The sequence below is a fragment of the Entelurus aequoreus genome, linkage group LG05, assembly GCF_033978785.1.
Source record: "Entelurus aequoreus isolate RoL-2023_Sb linkage group LG05, RoL_Eaeq_v1.1, whole genome shotgun sequence".
NCBI classification, from domain to species: domain Eukaryota; kingdom Metazoa; phylum Chordata; class Actinopteri; order Syngnathiformes; family Syngnathidae; genus Entelurus; species Entelurus aequoreus.
In genome coordinates this window covers 21,847,124-21,864,729 of record NC_084735.1, presented here as the reverse complement: position 1 = coordinate 21,864,729, position 17,606 = coordinate 21,847,124, and the positions used below count along the sequence as shown (strand labels likewise).

Below are 17,606 nucleotides of genomic sequence, written 5' to 3'. Positions count from 1 at the left end.
TTCTCGCCTCGACAAAAGTCCATATTTTAGTAAAAAATGCACACTTTGAAGTGTGTGTGTGTGTGTGTGTGTGCGCGCGTGCTCGAGGTTACTGTGGTTTATCCGTTATACCAGGGGTCGGGAACCTTTGTGACTCAGAGAGCCATGAAAGCAAAATATTTGGAAATGTATTTCTGTGAGAGCCATATAATATATTTTAAGACTGAATTCAACAAAATGTGAGTATAAAAAGCCTCTAAATGTATTCTTTTAAATAATGTTGTTATAATACTCACCATTAATGCAACTTCTGGTGCTGCACGGATTTGCTGATGGCTTTGTAGTCTTGTTGGTACTTGGTGAGGTTAAGCTTCATGCAGCCAGGGAAAAGAACGGCGCTGCATTTATGTCCTTCACTTGCGTTTCCTCCACTTGGTTTGCCATCATGATGGTACGATCATGAACAGTTCTTGCCGACAGAGGCATGTCTTGTATCTGTTTAATTATCTTGTCTTTGTTCGGAAGATCATCAAAAAGTTAATTGGCTACATCCAGCATGAACGTTTTAGCATACACGCCATCTGTGAATGGTTTTCCGTTCCTCACTAAAGATCCAGCAAAACTAGCGGAGTTATAGTCACCTTGCTGGGTCCATACGCGGAGTTGATGCTGGCTAGCTTGCACCCTGCTCAGTAGCTCTTGGCACGCTTTCTTACTGCTGTCTCCCGCAGGGTATTTTGATGCAAAGGTAGCATGGCGTGTGTCGAAGTGCCGCTTTACATTCGACCGTTTCATCGATGCAATTTTGTCATTGCAAATTACACACTGCAGAACCTGCTCTCTCCACAAAGGCGAATTATTCGGTCCATTCGTCCTGAAATGTACGATACTCCTCATCTTTTTTTCTTTATGCCATCTTCTTCGTCGAAGGGTTAGCTTTGAGCTAATGACCGCGCAGACTGATTCAAAAGTGGGCGTTTACCTGTTTACCCAGCAACGCCCAATGTAGGCTATTATCATCCAATTAAAATAATGGACAATTGCTCCTGCAGCCAACTGCAGCCCTGAACAAGACATGAGCAGTGGAAAATCGATGGATGGATTAAAACAAGCGATAATATTTAGTTTTATCTAAAAAGCCGAAATCCGCGAGCCAGATGCAATCATCAAAAGAGCCACACCTGGCTCGCGAGCCATAGGTTCCCGACCCCTGCGTTATACAGTGCTCAATATCGGGGTAGAGCGGAATATACGTTAGGTCAGGAAAAAACACGGAGGCTATTTCATCCCTGCAAGCCTGTTTCGCAGGTTTCCCTGCTCTTTGGGGGATTTTATTATTTTATATAAAATGCCCTGAAGAGGGGATTTGGTCTGCGTATACAGCAGGTCAAAGTTGCCGCCTTCATCTGGAGTGTTTTCAAAACGACACATAAAACCGGTCAGAAGTTGTGATGTTTTAACCCACACCTTTTTTCAATAAGATTGAATCAACTTGTGGTTTAAACAGAATTGTTATCCATGTTTTAAGTACGAAATGTGCCAGGCTGCAGCGCAGACAAAAAAACATTTGGTGACACGACACTGCAGGGAACACAAATAATATGAGGAGCTACCTGATAAACCACCACCCGGAAAATATATTTTATGCCAAGGAGGCCATGCATCAATCTGTGAGGTATTTACATTATTAAACGGTAAATTGTCAGTTAACTTTTCTGAGAATTCCACATTTTCCAAAGTGATATAAGATGTCCATTACAGAGGACACTGTTTCTCTGAAGTTAAAAGTTGAAAGACACTAATGAGAACATTATTGTTTTAAACTTATTACACTGGGTGTTTTGTCTTGTCAGTTTGGGGACACTTAACTGAAAGTATATTTTTAATTTTTTATATATTTGTTTGTAGTAATAATATGATTGAACATTTTAGCATTTTTTTGTGTTCAATTACAGTAAGTGTGTTTATCCTAAATAATTTTGCCTCATCATTTTACACACCAAAACATTTGTAATTTTCTTTTTTCTTTTTAAATAATATCGTGCCGTGGGCTTAATATCGTGATATTGTACCGTGAGATTTTGATCCCGTTTTTTACCTTCGAATGATTAATTTTTTTAATCAGATTAATCACACTCTTGAACTGTAATTAATCATGATTAATCACCAAGTATTATTGGCTTGCATAAATAACATTTGCTTAAAGGCCTACTGAAACCCACTACTACCGACCACGCAGTCTGATAGTTTATATATCAATGATGAAATCTTAACATTATAACACATGCCAATACGGCCGGGTTAACTTATAAAGTGACATTTTAAATTTGCCGCTAAACTTCCGGTTCGAAACGCCTCTGAGGATGACGTATGCGTGTGACGTAGCCCGACGAACACGGGTATGCCTTCCACATTGAAGCCGATACGAAAAAGCTCTGTTTTCATTTCATAATTCCACAGTATTCTGGACATCTGTGTTCGTGAATCTGTTTCAATCATGTTCATTGCATTATGGAGAAGGAAGCCAAGCAAGCAAAGAAGAAAGTTGTCGGTGCGAAATGGACGTATTTTTCGAACGTAGTCAGCCACAACAGTACACAGCCGGCGCTTCTTTGTTTACATTCCCGAAAGATGCAGTCAAGATGGAAGAACTCGGATAACAGAGACTCTAACCAGGAGGACTTTTGATTTGGATACACAGACGCCTGTAGGGAACTGGGACAACACAGACTCTTACCAGGATTACTTTGATTTGGATGACAAAGACGCAGACGTGCTACTGTGAGTATGCAGCTTTGGCTTTTTTTTGCGTATGTACGTAACTTTTTTAAAATATATAAGCTTTATGAACCTTGGGTTAGGTGAACGGTCTTTTGGGCTGAGTGATTGTGTGTGTTGATCATGTGTTTGAATTGTATTGGCGTGTTCTATGGAGCTAGGAGCTAGCAGAGGAGCTAGGAGCTAGCATAACACGTACCGTACCGTACGTGCGCGTCACGTACGTAACTTTTTAAAAATATATAAGCTTTATGAACCTTGGGTTAGGTGAACGGTCTTTTGGGCTGAGTGATTGTGTGTGTTGATCAGGTGTTTGAATTGTATTGGCGTGTTCTATGGAGCTAGGAGCTAGCAGAGGATCTAGGAGCTAGCATAACAAACACGCAGGTGTTATTATGCAGGATTAATTTGTGGCATATTAAATATAAGCCTGGTTGTGTTGTGGCTAATAGAGTATATATATGTCTTGTGTTTATTTACTGTTGTAGTCATTCCCAGCTGAATATCAGGTACCGTGAGTATGCAGCCTTGGCTGCTAAACATTCGATAACTTGACCGTATGTGCGCGTCACGTACGTAACTTTTTAAAAATATATAAGCTTTATGAACCTTGGGTTAGGTAAACGGTCTTTTGGGCTGAGTGATTGTGTGTGTTGATCAGGTGTTTGAATTGTATTGGCGTGTTCTATGGAGCTAGGAGCTAGCAGAGGAGCTAGGAGCTAGCATAACAAACACGCAGGTGTTTTTATGCAGGATTAATTTGTGGCATATTAAATATAAGCCTGGTTGTGTTGTGGCTAATAGAGTATATATATGTCTTGTGTTTATTTACTGTTGTAGTCATTCCCAGCTGAATATCAGGTCACCCCCGGCTCTCACAGCATCTTCCCTATCTGAATAGCTTCAACTCCCCACTAGTCCTTCACTTGCACTTTACTCATCCACAAATCTTTCATCCTCGCTCAAATTAATGGGGAAATTGTCGCTTTCTCGGTCCGAATTTCTCTCACTTCATGCGGCCATCATTGTAAACAATAGGGAACTTTGCGTATATGTTCAACTGACTACGTCACGCTACTTCCGGTAGGTGCAAGCCTTTTTTTTATCAGATACCAAAAGTTGCAATCTTTATCGTCGTTGTTCTATACTAAATCCTTTCAGCAAAAATATGGCTATATCGCGAAATGATCAAGTATGACACATAGAATAGATCTGCTATCCCCGTTTAAATAAAAAAAATTCATTTCAGTAGGCCTTTAACAAAATACCTTAATATTTGGATACAAATGCAATTTGGTAGTCAGAATGTCATACAGGAACATTTATTGAATGTTTTACTGAACTGCTAGTCTTTGATTTGCCCAAAACTTGGTGACAGTTAGTAGAGTAAGAACTAAGGGCACATTTTGAAAGTCTCTGCAATATTATAGCAAACTAAGTAAGATGTACAGTATGAAACGCACCATGAAATTCCAGAATGCAAATGAGTTGCGGATGCACAAACTTCTGCATTTGTTGCCCTGAGAGGGTCTCTGCTCCGCTCTGCTCGCGCAGCAGCATCAGCTGACCGCCTGTGAGTGCTTTGGAACACAGCAGGACCCATAACTTCTCGTTGAGGACAGTACTTCTGTGTGTCAGAGTCTCCAAGACACAAAAAAGTTTCCAATAACAGGAAAAAGTCGCTAGATTTGTCGCTAGTAGCTGTTTACAAAAAAAAGTCGTCAAGAGGTTTGGGAAGTCGCTAGATATAGCGACAAAGTCGCCAGGTTGGCAACACTGGATGCGGTGGCTGTCCATTTAGAAAAGACAGCCCCCCGCCACCCCGAAAGGGACAAGCGGTAGAAAATGGATGGATGGAAGAATTGATTTTTTTACTTATTTGTGGTGAACGCAGCTAAACTGCCGCCAGCATAATTTGTTGTCCTCTTGTTTGCTGTCCATGTAGCTTTAAGATGCTATTTCAAACTTGGTGTGCACCGATGATTAGAAAATGTATTGCTGCAATACTAATTTATTACCTCAGTTTTATCTAAAGTTCTGTCTGAGTTTGTTTCGAAAGGCGCAGAGCATATCGTTTTTACGTGTGACGTGATCACTGCCTTTGCAAAGCACGCCACCTTTTGGCGATCATGATAATGCGATACATTTTTTAAATTAATCACACGGGTTAATGTCGACAGCCCTAAAAAAGTGTGTGTGTGTGTGTGTGTGTGTGTGTGTGTGTGTGTGTGTGTGTGTGTGTGTGTGTGTGTGTGTGTGTGTGTGTGTGTGTGTGTGTGTGTGTGTGTGTGTGTGTGTGTGTGTGTGTGTGTGTGTGTGTGTGTGTGTATACGTGTATACATATATGTATGTATCTGTTTATATATGTATGTATTTATGTATGCTCATACTCTGTATGTATGTATATGTTTATACTGTATATGTATATAAATATGTGTTTGTATATTTATATATATGTATGGGCAGTGTTGGCGTTAACACACTTTTTCTGTGTTTTTACACATTGAAATCAGAAAGGACGCAAAGTTCCGGAAGTCCATGCGTATTTTTCTTCTTTTTTAAATTTTTTTTACCGATTATCGCTTTCCGCCGTTGTTTTGTTTATAATTGCCGGGTCAAATTATTAATGATAAATTATTGGTCGACTTCAAAGTAATGCACTTTCCGGTACAAATTCTTAAATTTTGATTTGCCAAAAGTTTTATTGATCACAAATACTGCATTTCCGTTATTAGGACTCCCGCGTGTAATTGTTTTCGTCATGGCGAGCAATAAACCCAATAAGCGAAGCTTCAATGAAAAGTGGCTTCAGGAGCTACTTTTCAGCAAATGGCTCACTTATGACGATGGAAAGATGTTTTGCACGCCATGTAAACGGGCTAAGAAAAAGAACACCTTTACGACCGGGTGCTCTGATTTTCAAAGATCCAGCCTCACCAGGCACCAAGAAACACCCTCCAATTTGGCTCCCTACAGTTCCGCTCTTTGGTCGGAATGACGAGGCCGTCGATTTGTTACAACTCTTTATTTATGTTTTCCACAAAGCCAAGCGGACATCCACCATGCTATTAACACTCCTGAACATGCTAGCGCTCCCTCTCCTAACTTGCCCACTCACTTACACACGTCACTCACCCCACATAGCGCTTTCTTAAAGGGGAACACACAGCTTATGACCATCACCAAGCCATTAATGAAATGCTAGAGGCATTGAGTGCCACTGTATTAAATTACATTGAAACTAACTTGCAAAATTCTAAGTTTGTTGGCATTATTTGCCATGAAAGTGTAGATGTGGCATTTTTTAAATGACTGATGATCTACATACAGGTGAGAATAATCAATTAAATGTGTCATATGCATGTATGGCCTGGCACACCATTATCATAATTTCATTAACCAAAGCAAAAACTTTTTACACTTTTGTACTGAAATAAATACACCTACAACTTATTAAATACAAATATATAAAAAAATACCTGCAGCGGTAAAGTTTAGATCCATGAAGGAAAGAAGAAAGGGAATGGATGTTTATAACTGAATACATTTACATATGCATAAAAAATGTTTTTCTTTTGTGTTATTTTACAACCTTTTTCCAAAACACAATATAGAATGTGAGATACAACAGGATAATGCATACATTTATAATTTGTTTTCAAAATGGTTACAAAAAAGTGGGACCCCAAAAATTTACTGTGGGACCCCATTTTTATGACTTGATGGGGTCTCTGGGACCCCATTTTGAAGATTCCTAGCGCCAACACTGTGTATATATGTTTGTATATATATACATATATATGTATATATACATGTAAGTGTGGGTATACATATGTGTTTGTGTATGTATATATACATATATATATATATATATATATATATATATATATATATATATATATATATATATATATATATATATATATATATATATATATATATATATATATATATATATTTCAAACAAACATAAGGGGTTAATGGATCCACAATCTCTTTATTATCAAAATAACACAACGGCAAGCTAAACTGTCAAGGCATGCACACACACACAAATGTCCCTTTTTAGCTCTCCACACTGTCAACACTTGTACACAAAGAAAAGCCCCTTTGGTGCTCTCAAAATGTTAACAATCATGTTGCTACAATTATATATATAAAAAAAACAAGGCAAATAATTTTTACCTTGCTGTCCGCGAACAGCAGACGACATGCCGTCACGAGGCTGTGAAGGGACCGCAGGCAGGTGGAGAAGGGAAAGTGTGTGTGGGTTTCCTCTCCTCTCTAAGTCTTAAGTCCACAGCCAATTAATCTCCTTTCCATGCTGTTTTGTTGGCTTTTTAAACCCATATCGAGCAATAAAAATAGACACAACCTGGTGAATTGCGAGAAAAGAAACATGCTGAAGCACTGCAGAGTGGCAATTGAGTAATTAACTGCGTGAACAGAATGTGGCGTATGGGGCTCTGCCTCTCCAAAATGGCAGCGTTCTCTGTGGACTGTACTGCATAAGAAGTGATGTCATGAAAATGGCAGGTTCCACTGTATTTTTTTATGTACTACAATGACCCTGCATGATAATTCACTTGATGTTCGTCAGCATTACAGTACTTCTCTTGTGCTTGTGTTGTTTCAGTGCCATGTGTTTGTGTAGTTTGTACATCTGTGCTTCTCTTTGTGTCTTGTTTGTGTCTCTCTCTCTTGCAGGCTGGTCACACCTGCTGTCTGCAATGACACCAGCGAGCTCATGTAATGATGCTAATGTTTAACTGAACGGGGCTTCCTCTGCTTGGCTTTGCTAGTTTCGTTTGGCCCAAATGACTTGCTGAAGTTATGCATCATGATACGTCAACTCTCCGCTGCTCTGCCTCACTGCTTCACTCACTGCTTCACTCACTGTAACCTGGCCTGTGAAAGACGCTTTTACGACAGTGCATTTTGCTATGGTAGTATGGAAGGATGTTTGTTTTAGGGGTGTACATCTCCAGGTGTCAGTTTTGGGGGCAGGTCTTTCAGGTACGGTATGATCCAGAGGGGTTGTTCTCGTGGTGGTTCGCTGCCTGGAGATGTTCATCTTTGCCTGGAGCGTCTCAAAGAAGCTGACATTGTTCTCTGTGTTCGTTGCAGGTGTGTCTCACACTGACCGCTAAGCGAATGGCCCGCAAGAACTGCTTGGTGAAGAACTTGGAAGCCGTGGAGACTCTGGGCTCCACCTCCACCATCTGCTCGGACAAGACGGGCACACTGACCCAGAACAGGATGACTGTGGCCCACATGTGGTTTGACAACCAGATCCATGAGGCTGACACCACTGAGGACCAGTCTGGTAAGATGCTTCAAAACCAAGGGTGTCCAATACGGCTGTGAATCTTTGGGTGTCCCACGGTTCGATTCAATATCGATTCTTGGGGTCACGATTCGATTCAAAAACGATTTTTTTTCCCGATTCAAAAGGATTCTCTATTCATTCAATACATAGGATTTCAGCAGGATCTACCCCAGTCTGCTGACATGCAAGCAGAGTAGTAGATTTTTGTAAAAAGCTTTCCTAATTGTAAAGGACAATGTTTTATCAACTGATTGCAATAATGTAAATTTGTTTAACTATTAAATGAACCACAAATATGACTTATTTTATCTTTGTGAAAATATTGGACACAGTGGGTTGTCAAGCTTATGAGATGCGATGCAAGTGTAAGCCACTGTGACACTATTGTTCTTTTATTTTTATTTTTTATGAATGTCTAATGATAATGTCAATGAGGGATTTTTAATCACTGCTATATTGAAATTGTAACTAATATTGATACTGATTCATTTTTGTTTCACTACTTTTGGTTTGTTCTGTGTCGTGTTTGTGTCTCCTCTCAATTGCTCTGTTTATTGCAGTTCTGAGTGTTGCTGGGTCGGGTTTGGTTTTGGAATTGGATTGCATTGTTATGGTATTGCTGTGTATTGTTTTGTTGGATTGATTCATTTAAAAAATAAAAATGAAATAAAAAATAATTTTTTAATAAATAAAAAAATTACAAAAATCGATTTTTTAAAAAATGAGAATCGATTCTGAATCGCACAACGTGAGAATCGCAATTCGAATTCAAATCGATTTTTTCCCCACACCCCCAAGTGTCCAAACTACGGCCCGCGAGCCTAGTACAGCCGGCCGGTGTCTCCAAATTGGCCTGCGAGTCGTCACAGGTTTAATGAGAAATCAGGCCTGCGAGGAACCTCCAGCTTAATTTTGAATATCTATTCATCCCATTTTCTACCGCTTGTCCATTGCCAGTCTAATTGCCGCAAATTTTCCGACATCTTATGGATAACGTGAGTACATTGGGTCAGGTCAGTGACCAGGAATTCTACTTTGAAGAATGTACAGCACAGCATTTACTTACCGTATTTTCCGGACTATTACTTTTATTCCTTTAGCTCACTTCTTCCCGGAAGTGAAAACCAGTGGTGGTCAACCAAGCCAAGATGGCTGTTTTGCAGCAAGCATTGTGCGAACTATATGACTATGCAAGGGGCCCAGATTTTCCTGCAAAAAGCAGATGCAAGCAAAAAATCTTAACTATGCAATGGAATAGATCCATATACTTTTTCCAAAAAAGATTTGCCAAGTGATTTAAAGTATTATCCGTCGGTGGAGTTCCCAGACATATTGAACTATCGTGTCATTCTGCACGACAAAACGGATGAAAACTTGGAAAAGCATGGAGGTCTACAACTTCTTTGTGCGTGGCTGGGTCAAGGAAATTGGGTGCAAGACTCTCCCAGATAAATATACGTAGTTTTTGCTTGGGTAAGGTTGCATTTCATGATTTAACATTGCGTCTTTCGAGGACGCGTCCATGTAAACAAACTAGCACTGGACATCTCGACACCCATTGCTGCATATCCATTTAACAGTTACTGAATCATCACCATATTAGATTTGTTATCTAGTTGTGAAATGTACTCTGACACATTTTTAAACAAGAGGGGGAGATGTAGAAGTACCTTTTCTGACAAAGTATCATTGAATCTGACTTTTCGTTTTCTGTTTGTTAAAAAATAAAATACATACAATATCAAGATAATACTTCAATGGGATATACTAAATGAGTAAAGTATATTAAAGAAACCTTTACCAACTGGTCACTGGAAATATATATTTCTCCTTCGACTTTGCTCCCTTGTACTGGAGTGTGTGCCATTCGTCTTTCGTAAAATCTTACTCTCTTCCGCTCTTCTTGAGTACCTCTCGAGGAACTCTGAAGAAACTTTTATCCTTTTCGCATTTTGAATGGTTCGTACAGTTAAAAAACAACGCAAGCATAGGGCATTTTTTTTTGAGAGAGGCAAAATGGCACCTTGTACCCATTGTGAATAGAGACGCTGCATGACCACCACGCATATTCAATGAGCTGAATGTGACATAATTCAAATCCAAGCAATACAGCGCACCGGTATAAAAGCCACACCCACAACATTTTTGAAAAAGATTATTTTTTCTATACATTAGCCGCACCAGACTATATGCCGCAGATACACTATGTTGCCAAAAGTATTTGGCCAACCATCCAAATGATCAGAATCAGGTGTCCTGATCACTTGGCCCGGCCACAGGTGTATAAAATCAAGCACTTAGGCATGGAGACTGTTTCCACAAACTTTTGTGAAAGAATGGGCCGCTCTCAGGAGCTCAGTGATTACCAGCGTGGAACTGTCATAGGATGCCACCTGTGCAACAAATGCAGTCGTGAAAACACAGATAGACCGACAACATTCACACTCACATTCACACACTAGGGCCAATTTAGTGTTGCCAATCAAGCTATCCCCAGGTGCATGTCTTTGGAGATGGGAGGAAGCCGGAGTACCCGGAGGAACCCATGCAGTCCCGGGGAGAACATGCTTTTTTATTTTTTAGCTCAATGTGGCCCCCATGTCAAAAAGTTTGGACACTCTTGCTCTAATCAAATAATGTTGTGTTTTTGGAAAATACATGTCTCCATAGCTTCTGGGGCATTGAGGGACTCAGAGTCACTTTTTACTTAATCTTTCCAGGCTCTTCTTTCGACAAAAGCTCCACCACGTGGGTGTCACTGGCCCGCATTGCTGCCCTGTGCAACCGTGCTGTGTTCAAAGCTGGCCAGGATTCTTTGCCCATCCTGAAGCGCGAGGTGGCCGGCGACGCCTCCGAGTCGGCCCTGCTCAAGTGCATCGAGTTGTCGTGTGGCGCCGTCAAGGCGATGAGGGACAAAAACAAGAAAGTCGCAGAGATCCCCTTCAACTCCACCAACAAGTACCAGGTTTGTGGCCTTTCCTCTGCAAGCCAGTAGTCAGCCATATAGAGATGTCACGGTATGACATTTTTTATCACGCTTATTGTGACCCAAATTATCATGGTTATCAGTATTATCATATTATTTTTAAATGTGCTCAAAATTTTCAAAAACTAATTATACTAAAAAAATTTTATCACGTTTGATTTTAAAAAAACACACGGAACGCCATCATGTAATATCTAAAGTTAAAAAGTTAAAGTACCAATGATTGTCACACACACACTAGGTGTGGTGAAATTTGTCCTCTGCATTTGACCCATCCCCTTGATCACCCCCTGGGAGGTGAGGAGAGCAGTGAGCAGCAGCAGTGGCCGCGCCCGGGAATCATTTTTGGTGATTTAACCCCCAATTCCAACCCTTTATGCTGAGTGCCAATCAGGCAGGTAATGTCTCCCATTTTTATAGTCTTTGGTATGACTAATATGTGATGTCTAATAAAAAGGCTATCGTTATCCATATATTAAAAGACAATTATTTGTGCTTTTGTTCATTAATAGTATCAACGGGTCAGCTTTTTCTCATTACATGATGCCTTTATCTCTAATTTTACATTTTCATAGAGAGAGGTATTTTTCTAAGTTATGTACATGTACTGTATATGCTGTATCGGGACAGATCCATTAAGAGTTTGAGCAGAAATATGTCAAATAGGAATTAACTATACACCATAAATCACGAGCAAAATTAATGTTTTTTTAAAGTAATAATTTTGAGAAATTAAAAAATCCCCACAAGTAATGTAAAACAACTACGGAGCCCCTAAAGGGACATGGGGGAATTTTTTTTTTAAATAATTTTTGTTTTGTTTTTTGTTTTTTCAGACATGTATCTCGTGCGCACAAGAAACTATCTCGTGCGCACGTGAAACTTTCTCGTGTGCATGAGAAACTTTTTATTTAAAAAAAAAAAAAACGATAAAAAAAAATATTATTATTATTATTTTTTTAATAAAAAGTGTCAAAAAGTGATTTGACGTAATATTTTGATATTTACACATCGCATATTTACACACACGCATTTTACTAGAATACCCTTAACACTCAATTTGACATACAAAATAACTACTATTTTTAAGAACAAGTTACAGTAATATATATATATATATATATATATATATATATATATATATATGTATATATATATATATATATATATATATATATATATATATATATACACTGCAAAAAGTCAGTGTTCAAAAACCAGAAAAAAAAAATACAAAAATGAGGGGTATTTTATTTGAACTAAGCAAAATTATCTGCCAATAGAACAAGAAAATTCGGCTTGTCAAGACTTTCCAAAAATTAGCTAACCTCAATGAACCCAAAAATACCTTAAAATAAGTATATTCTCACTAATAAGTGCACCTTTCTTGGTAGAAAAAAAAATTACACCTTTTTGCTCAATATGTTGACAAATATTCTTAAATTAAGTAAATGCTAGTGCCATTATCTTGACATAATGATATACGCTTGAAGTAGGAAATTATTAGTTTAAAAAAGTAGTTTTATACTTGAGTGTTGATGACACAGCTTTGCAACAGTTGATATTCTAGTTTCAAGCATGTTTTACTCAATATAAGTCATAAAATCTCAGCAACAAGCTGTAATATCTTACTGAGATCATTTAGGACCAAAACCCTTAAAACAAGTAAAACACTCTAACATAAAATCTGCTTAGTGAGAAGAATTATCTTATCAGACAGAAAATAAGCCAATCACCCTTTTTTGAGATATTTAATCTTACTTAGATTTCAATTTTTGCAGTGTACATGCTTATACATAATATGTATATGATATATATATATATATATATATATATATATATATATATATATATATATATGTATATGTATATATATATATTATATATACACATATAAATTATATGGGTAGATATTTGCTCCAAAAAGGGTATTTCTACAAGTAAACAGTACAGTAGGTAGTTGATTTATATACAGTATATGTAATGCTAATAAGAGTATTCTAGTAGAATATGCAGAGATAAGATGTGTCAAAATATTAATAGAAATACAATTTTGGCAGCAACAAAGTAGCCATTTGGGTAGATATTTGCTCTAAAAAGGGTGTTTCAACAAGTAAACAGTACAGTAGGTACTTTATGTTGATATATGTAATGCTCATAAGGGTATTCTAGTAAAATGCGCGTGTGTAAATATTAAAATATTACGTCAAATCACTTTTTGTCAGGCAATACTACATTTAATGACAATTTTGCATAAATTAATACATCCAAACACGTTGTACATATTTATTATGTGCAGGAAGAAATAACAGTTACAATTGTGTTTGTATCTTCCAAACAAGAAATAAGTTTTATCACATCAATATCGGACGAACAGGCACACCCCGCTTCGCTGCAGTTCCGCAAGCCATGCCCGCCCCCCACAGCCACAGAAGAGGAAAACTGTCCTTTTCCGGGCACAATAAAGTCTTAAATAATGTCAAACACGTAGTGTTAGAATAACCAGGAAGATAAAGTGTTTGTCTCACACCTAGTAATCAGGCATTCACATTTTGCCACAACACACATGGGGGAAAGTCCTAGTTGTACATACAGCCAAATTAACCCTTGAACTGCCATTTTCACCCACACCTCAAACCACGCGCACGCATCCAACGCTTTCTGGTGCTCGTGAGAAACTATCTCTTGCGCACAAGAACGTTTTTATAAAAAATTTTAAAAAATAAATAAAAAGTTTTTATTTTTTTAAAATAAAAAGTTAATCGTGCGCACGAGATACATGTCTGGGGAAAAAAAATTATAATAAAAAATTATTTAAAAAAAAAATTCCCCCATGTCCCTTTAGGGGCTCTGTAAACAACAGCAACAGAGTGGTTTAAAAAAAATAAACAGGAGTGATATCTCTCACATCTAATACACAATCTGCCTACCTGAGCGTGTTGGTACTTCAGTCTGCGTTAATTTTGACTAAATGACAAAAACATTTGAGCTAGTATTGATGTTATTGGAACACTGATAAAGTTAGCAGGTAAATAAAGGACGAGTGACCATCCCAGTAAACAAACTGCAGGACTTTATGAATAAGTTGTGGCAACGTTTCCCACACATCACCTGCTGCATGGGACAAATGCGTCTGTCTCCAACATTGTCCACACCTGTCGTCATCGAATAACAGCAGCGCGCTCTTAGACGCACGCCGAGACACAGTTGAAGTAAAATCGAGTGAAATGAAATGAAACAAAGCGATCGACTCTGTTTACCCGCAGGGAACATCTACAGAGCAAAGTCCATGTAGTTGCAGCCATTTTTTCTCGAGCCAAATGCTGCAACGCACATTACTTCCGTTTCCCGGAAGTAAGCAGTGTTGCCTAAAAAAAAAAAAGACGTTTTTTCGGTAATTAAACATTTAAACGGTATTACTAACCGTCTAGAATTTTACCGCAGTTACATCCCTACAGCCATAACACGAGTTAAACCAGAGCACTATAATACGCTCACCTGGAAATTTGGTCTTTCATCACATACCTATTGTTGCATGGCCAAAATAATAATCATGCTTATTTTTGTAAATTTTTAAATCATGATTATTAATTACTATGATTCAACATGTTGTATAAAATGGGCTAAATAAATAACATATATTTGAGATTAATATTTGTGTTTTTGTTCATTATTAGTATTAACATTTCAGCATTTTCTCATTACATGTTGCATTTAGCTCTATTTATTTTTTGATGTTTTTTGCGGGCCATAAAAATCAGCCACGTTCATCAATTGGACACCCCTGCTTGACCTAATCCTTTGCAGTGTGAAACATGTATATCAAATGACAAAATACAAACATATAGCGTCAGTTAGAGTCCTTCAACACGCCATTACATTTTCTAATTCCACTGATTTATACGCACACGCAGAGGGTGTAGGAATTCCACTGGGCAGCACATCTCGCCAGAACACCAGCGAGAAATTTTGGCACTCGACGGAAAAGTGTCTCCAGACTACAGATGTAACGATGATAGATTTTGACAGTGCGGCTATAGTATGAGCAATAATCACGGTTTCATGGTTATTAAGCATTGATTAGTCTCACATCAAAAAATGTATAAAATCACATTACTTAAAGACTTTGATGTTATTTATTACTGTCAGAAATGGACGTCCTCTACCCTTTTCTGCCGGACCAACATATCTCGGCATTCAGTTGGAAAGGGCGCTCACATTGTTAGCAAAAGGCTAACACGTGTTGGGCTTTTGAGCTTACTTGCCAACCCTCCCAAATTTTCCGGGAGACTCCCGAATTTCAGTGCCTCTCCCGAAAATCTCCCGGGACAACCATTCTCCTGAATTTCTCCCGATTTCCAGCCGGACAACAATATTAAAGGCACGCCCACTGCAGGTCCATGCGGACCTGAGTGAGGACAGCCTGTCGTCACGTCCTCTTTTCCTCCATATAAACAGCGTGCCGGCCCAGTCACGTTATAACACCTACGGCTTTTGGAGAGTGCACAACTGCACACACAACAAGAAGGAGACGAAGCAGAAGAAAGAAGAAGAGACAGTCATGGCGACGACGAGTAAGAAAAAGAAGTACGCTTGCAAGTTCCAAAATGATTGGAAACAAGAAATTTCAGTTCATCCAGGACAGCTCGAAGGGGAAGGGGTATGCTGCCTGCAGAGACTCTGGTGCATTTGATGAAGGCACTTTTGTGCGTGCCACACAGCAATGCATCATCAGAGAGGGTGTTCAGCATGGTTAGAAAGATAGTGACAGAGAATAGAACGAGAATGGACAATTCAACCCTAAACTCACACCTTTCCTGCAAATTAAATTTCACAGATGCTGCCCATACTTATGCTCCTTCAAAGGCTGTGCTACTGGCTGCAAAGCATTGCACTTTCAAATACAACAATGAGTAGAGTGTTATGTGTGTGTACATGTGTAAATAAATGAACACTGAAATTCAAGTATTTATTTATTTATATATATATTTAATAAAATTAATAAATATAAATAGCTAGAATTCACTGAAATTCAAATATTTCTTAAATATATGTATATATATATATATATATATATATATATATATATATATATATATATATATATATATATATATATATATATATATATATATATATATATATGAATATATATATATATATATAGGTTGGCAAGTATGCTTTTGAGACGACTGGCTGGATCGAGCTGGGGTGTTTGCGGTGTTATACTCCATACAGCCACCCTTGTAGTGGTCCACTCTGCCGCTGAGTACTGCACATCTGCTTGGTGTCGTAGTACTCCCACTCGTCTCATAGATAAGCCGATTAGCGCCGCTTTGCGTTTAGTGACTGGATGCCTGCGTCCCACACCAACGGACAATCTTTTCATCTTAACAGGTATTCAACCATCTGAGCTTCGTCGCAAGACAGCCACACTGTCTCTAGCACGCCGAGCACTGGCGCCTGGGCTTCATGATCAGCTTCTGTTTCCTCCCCTTAGAGGACACCGGCAGCTTAAATCGAGACACCCATTTGTCCCTGCTGCATTGGAATCGCTAAATGACTTTAACCAGTCCAACGGCAGTGTAGCAAACTGGCCGGACTACAAATGGAACATGGAATGGCGGGTAAACTATTCCGTACTTCATGATTACATCCCTGAGGCCAGTACATCACCACCTGCAATATGCTTTCCCAGGCCTGCTTGGGTCAGGCTTAATCGCCTTTGCACTGGCGCCGGCCTCTTCCGCTCAACTATGTGCAAATGGGGTATGGCTTCATCTGTGGCATGCGAGTGTGGTGCAGAGGAGCAGACTGCAGACCACATCATAACATCCTGTCCCATATACCGCCATCCTAATGGGAATCGTGGTCTGGCAGCTGTTAACGAGAGCTTGGTTAGTTGGCTGTTTAACACTTGCCCAGCTGTATAGTGGTTACACCTCTAATTAACATCTTAATCCAAACGAAGAAGAAGAAGACTGTCGGAAATAACAGTAATCAAATAATAACTATAATAACAGTACAAAATAATAAATATAAACAAAAAGTATAATTAATAAAAAAGAAATGTGTAATATTAATACGAAACCCAAAAACAAATTAAGTTGGCACTTTATGTAAATGGTAAATAAAAACAGAATACAATGATTTGCAAATCCTTTTCAACCTATATTCAACTGAATACACTGAAAAGACAAGATACTTAATGCTGAAAGGTACATACAGGTTTTGGAGCAACGTATGTTGCCATCCAAGCAACGTCTTTTTCATGGACGCCCCTGTTTATTTCGGCAAGACAATGCCAAGCCACATTCTGCACATGTTACAACAGCGTGGCTTCATAGTAAATGAGTGCGGGTAGTAGCCTGTAGTCCAGATCTGTCTCCCATTTGAAAATGTGTGGCACATTTTGAAGCGTAAAATACAACAGGAGTCCGGACTGTTGAACAACTTAAGCTGTACATCAAGCAAGAATGGGAAATAATTCCACATGAAAAGCTTAAAAAATTGGTCTCCTCAGTTCCCAAACGT

At 38.7% G+C, this 17,606-nt stretch overlaps 1 protein-coding gene across 2 annotated transcripts in view; it reads left to right on the top strand.

The window, feature by feature from the left end:
• atp1a3a (ATPase Na+/K+ transporting subunit alpha 3a) overlaps window positions 1-17,606 on the top strand; it is a 75,811-nt gene that overhangs the window by 40,065 nt on the left and 18,140 nt on the right. For both annotated transcript variants that reach the window (XM_062047400.1, XM_062047401.1), the window contains 2 exons: window positions 7,885-8,083; window positions 10,807-11,051. In XM_062047400.1, the coding sequence (XP_061903384.1) occupies window positions 7,885-8,083; window positions 10,807-11,051 (444 nt within the window). The remainder of the gene's footprint in view (window positions 1-7,884; window positions 8,084-10,806; window positions 11,052-17,606) is intronic.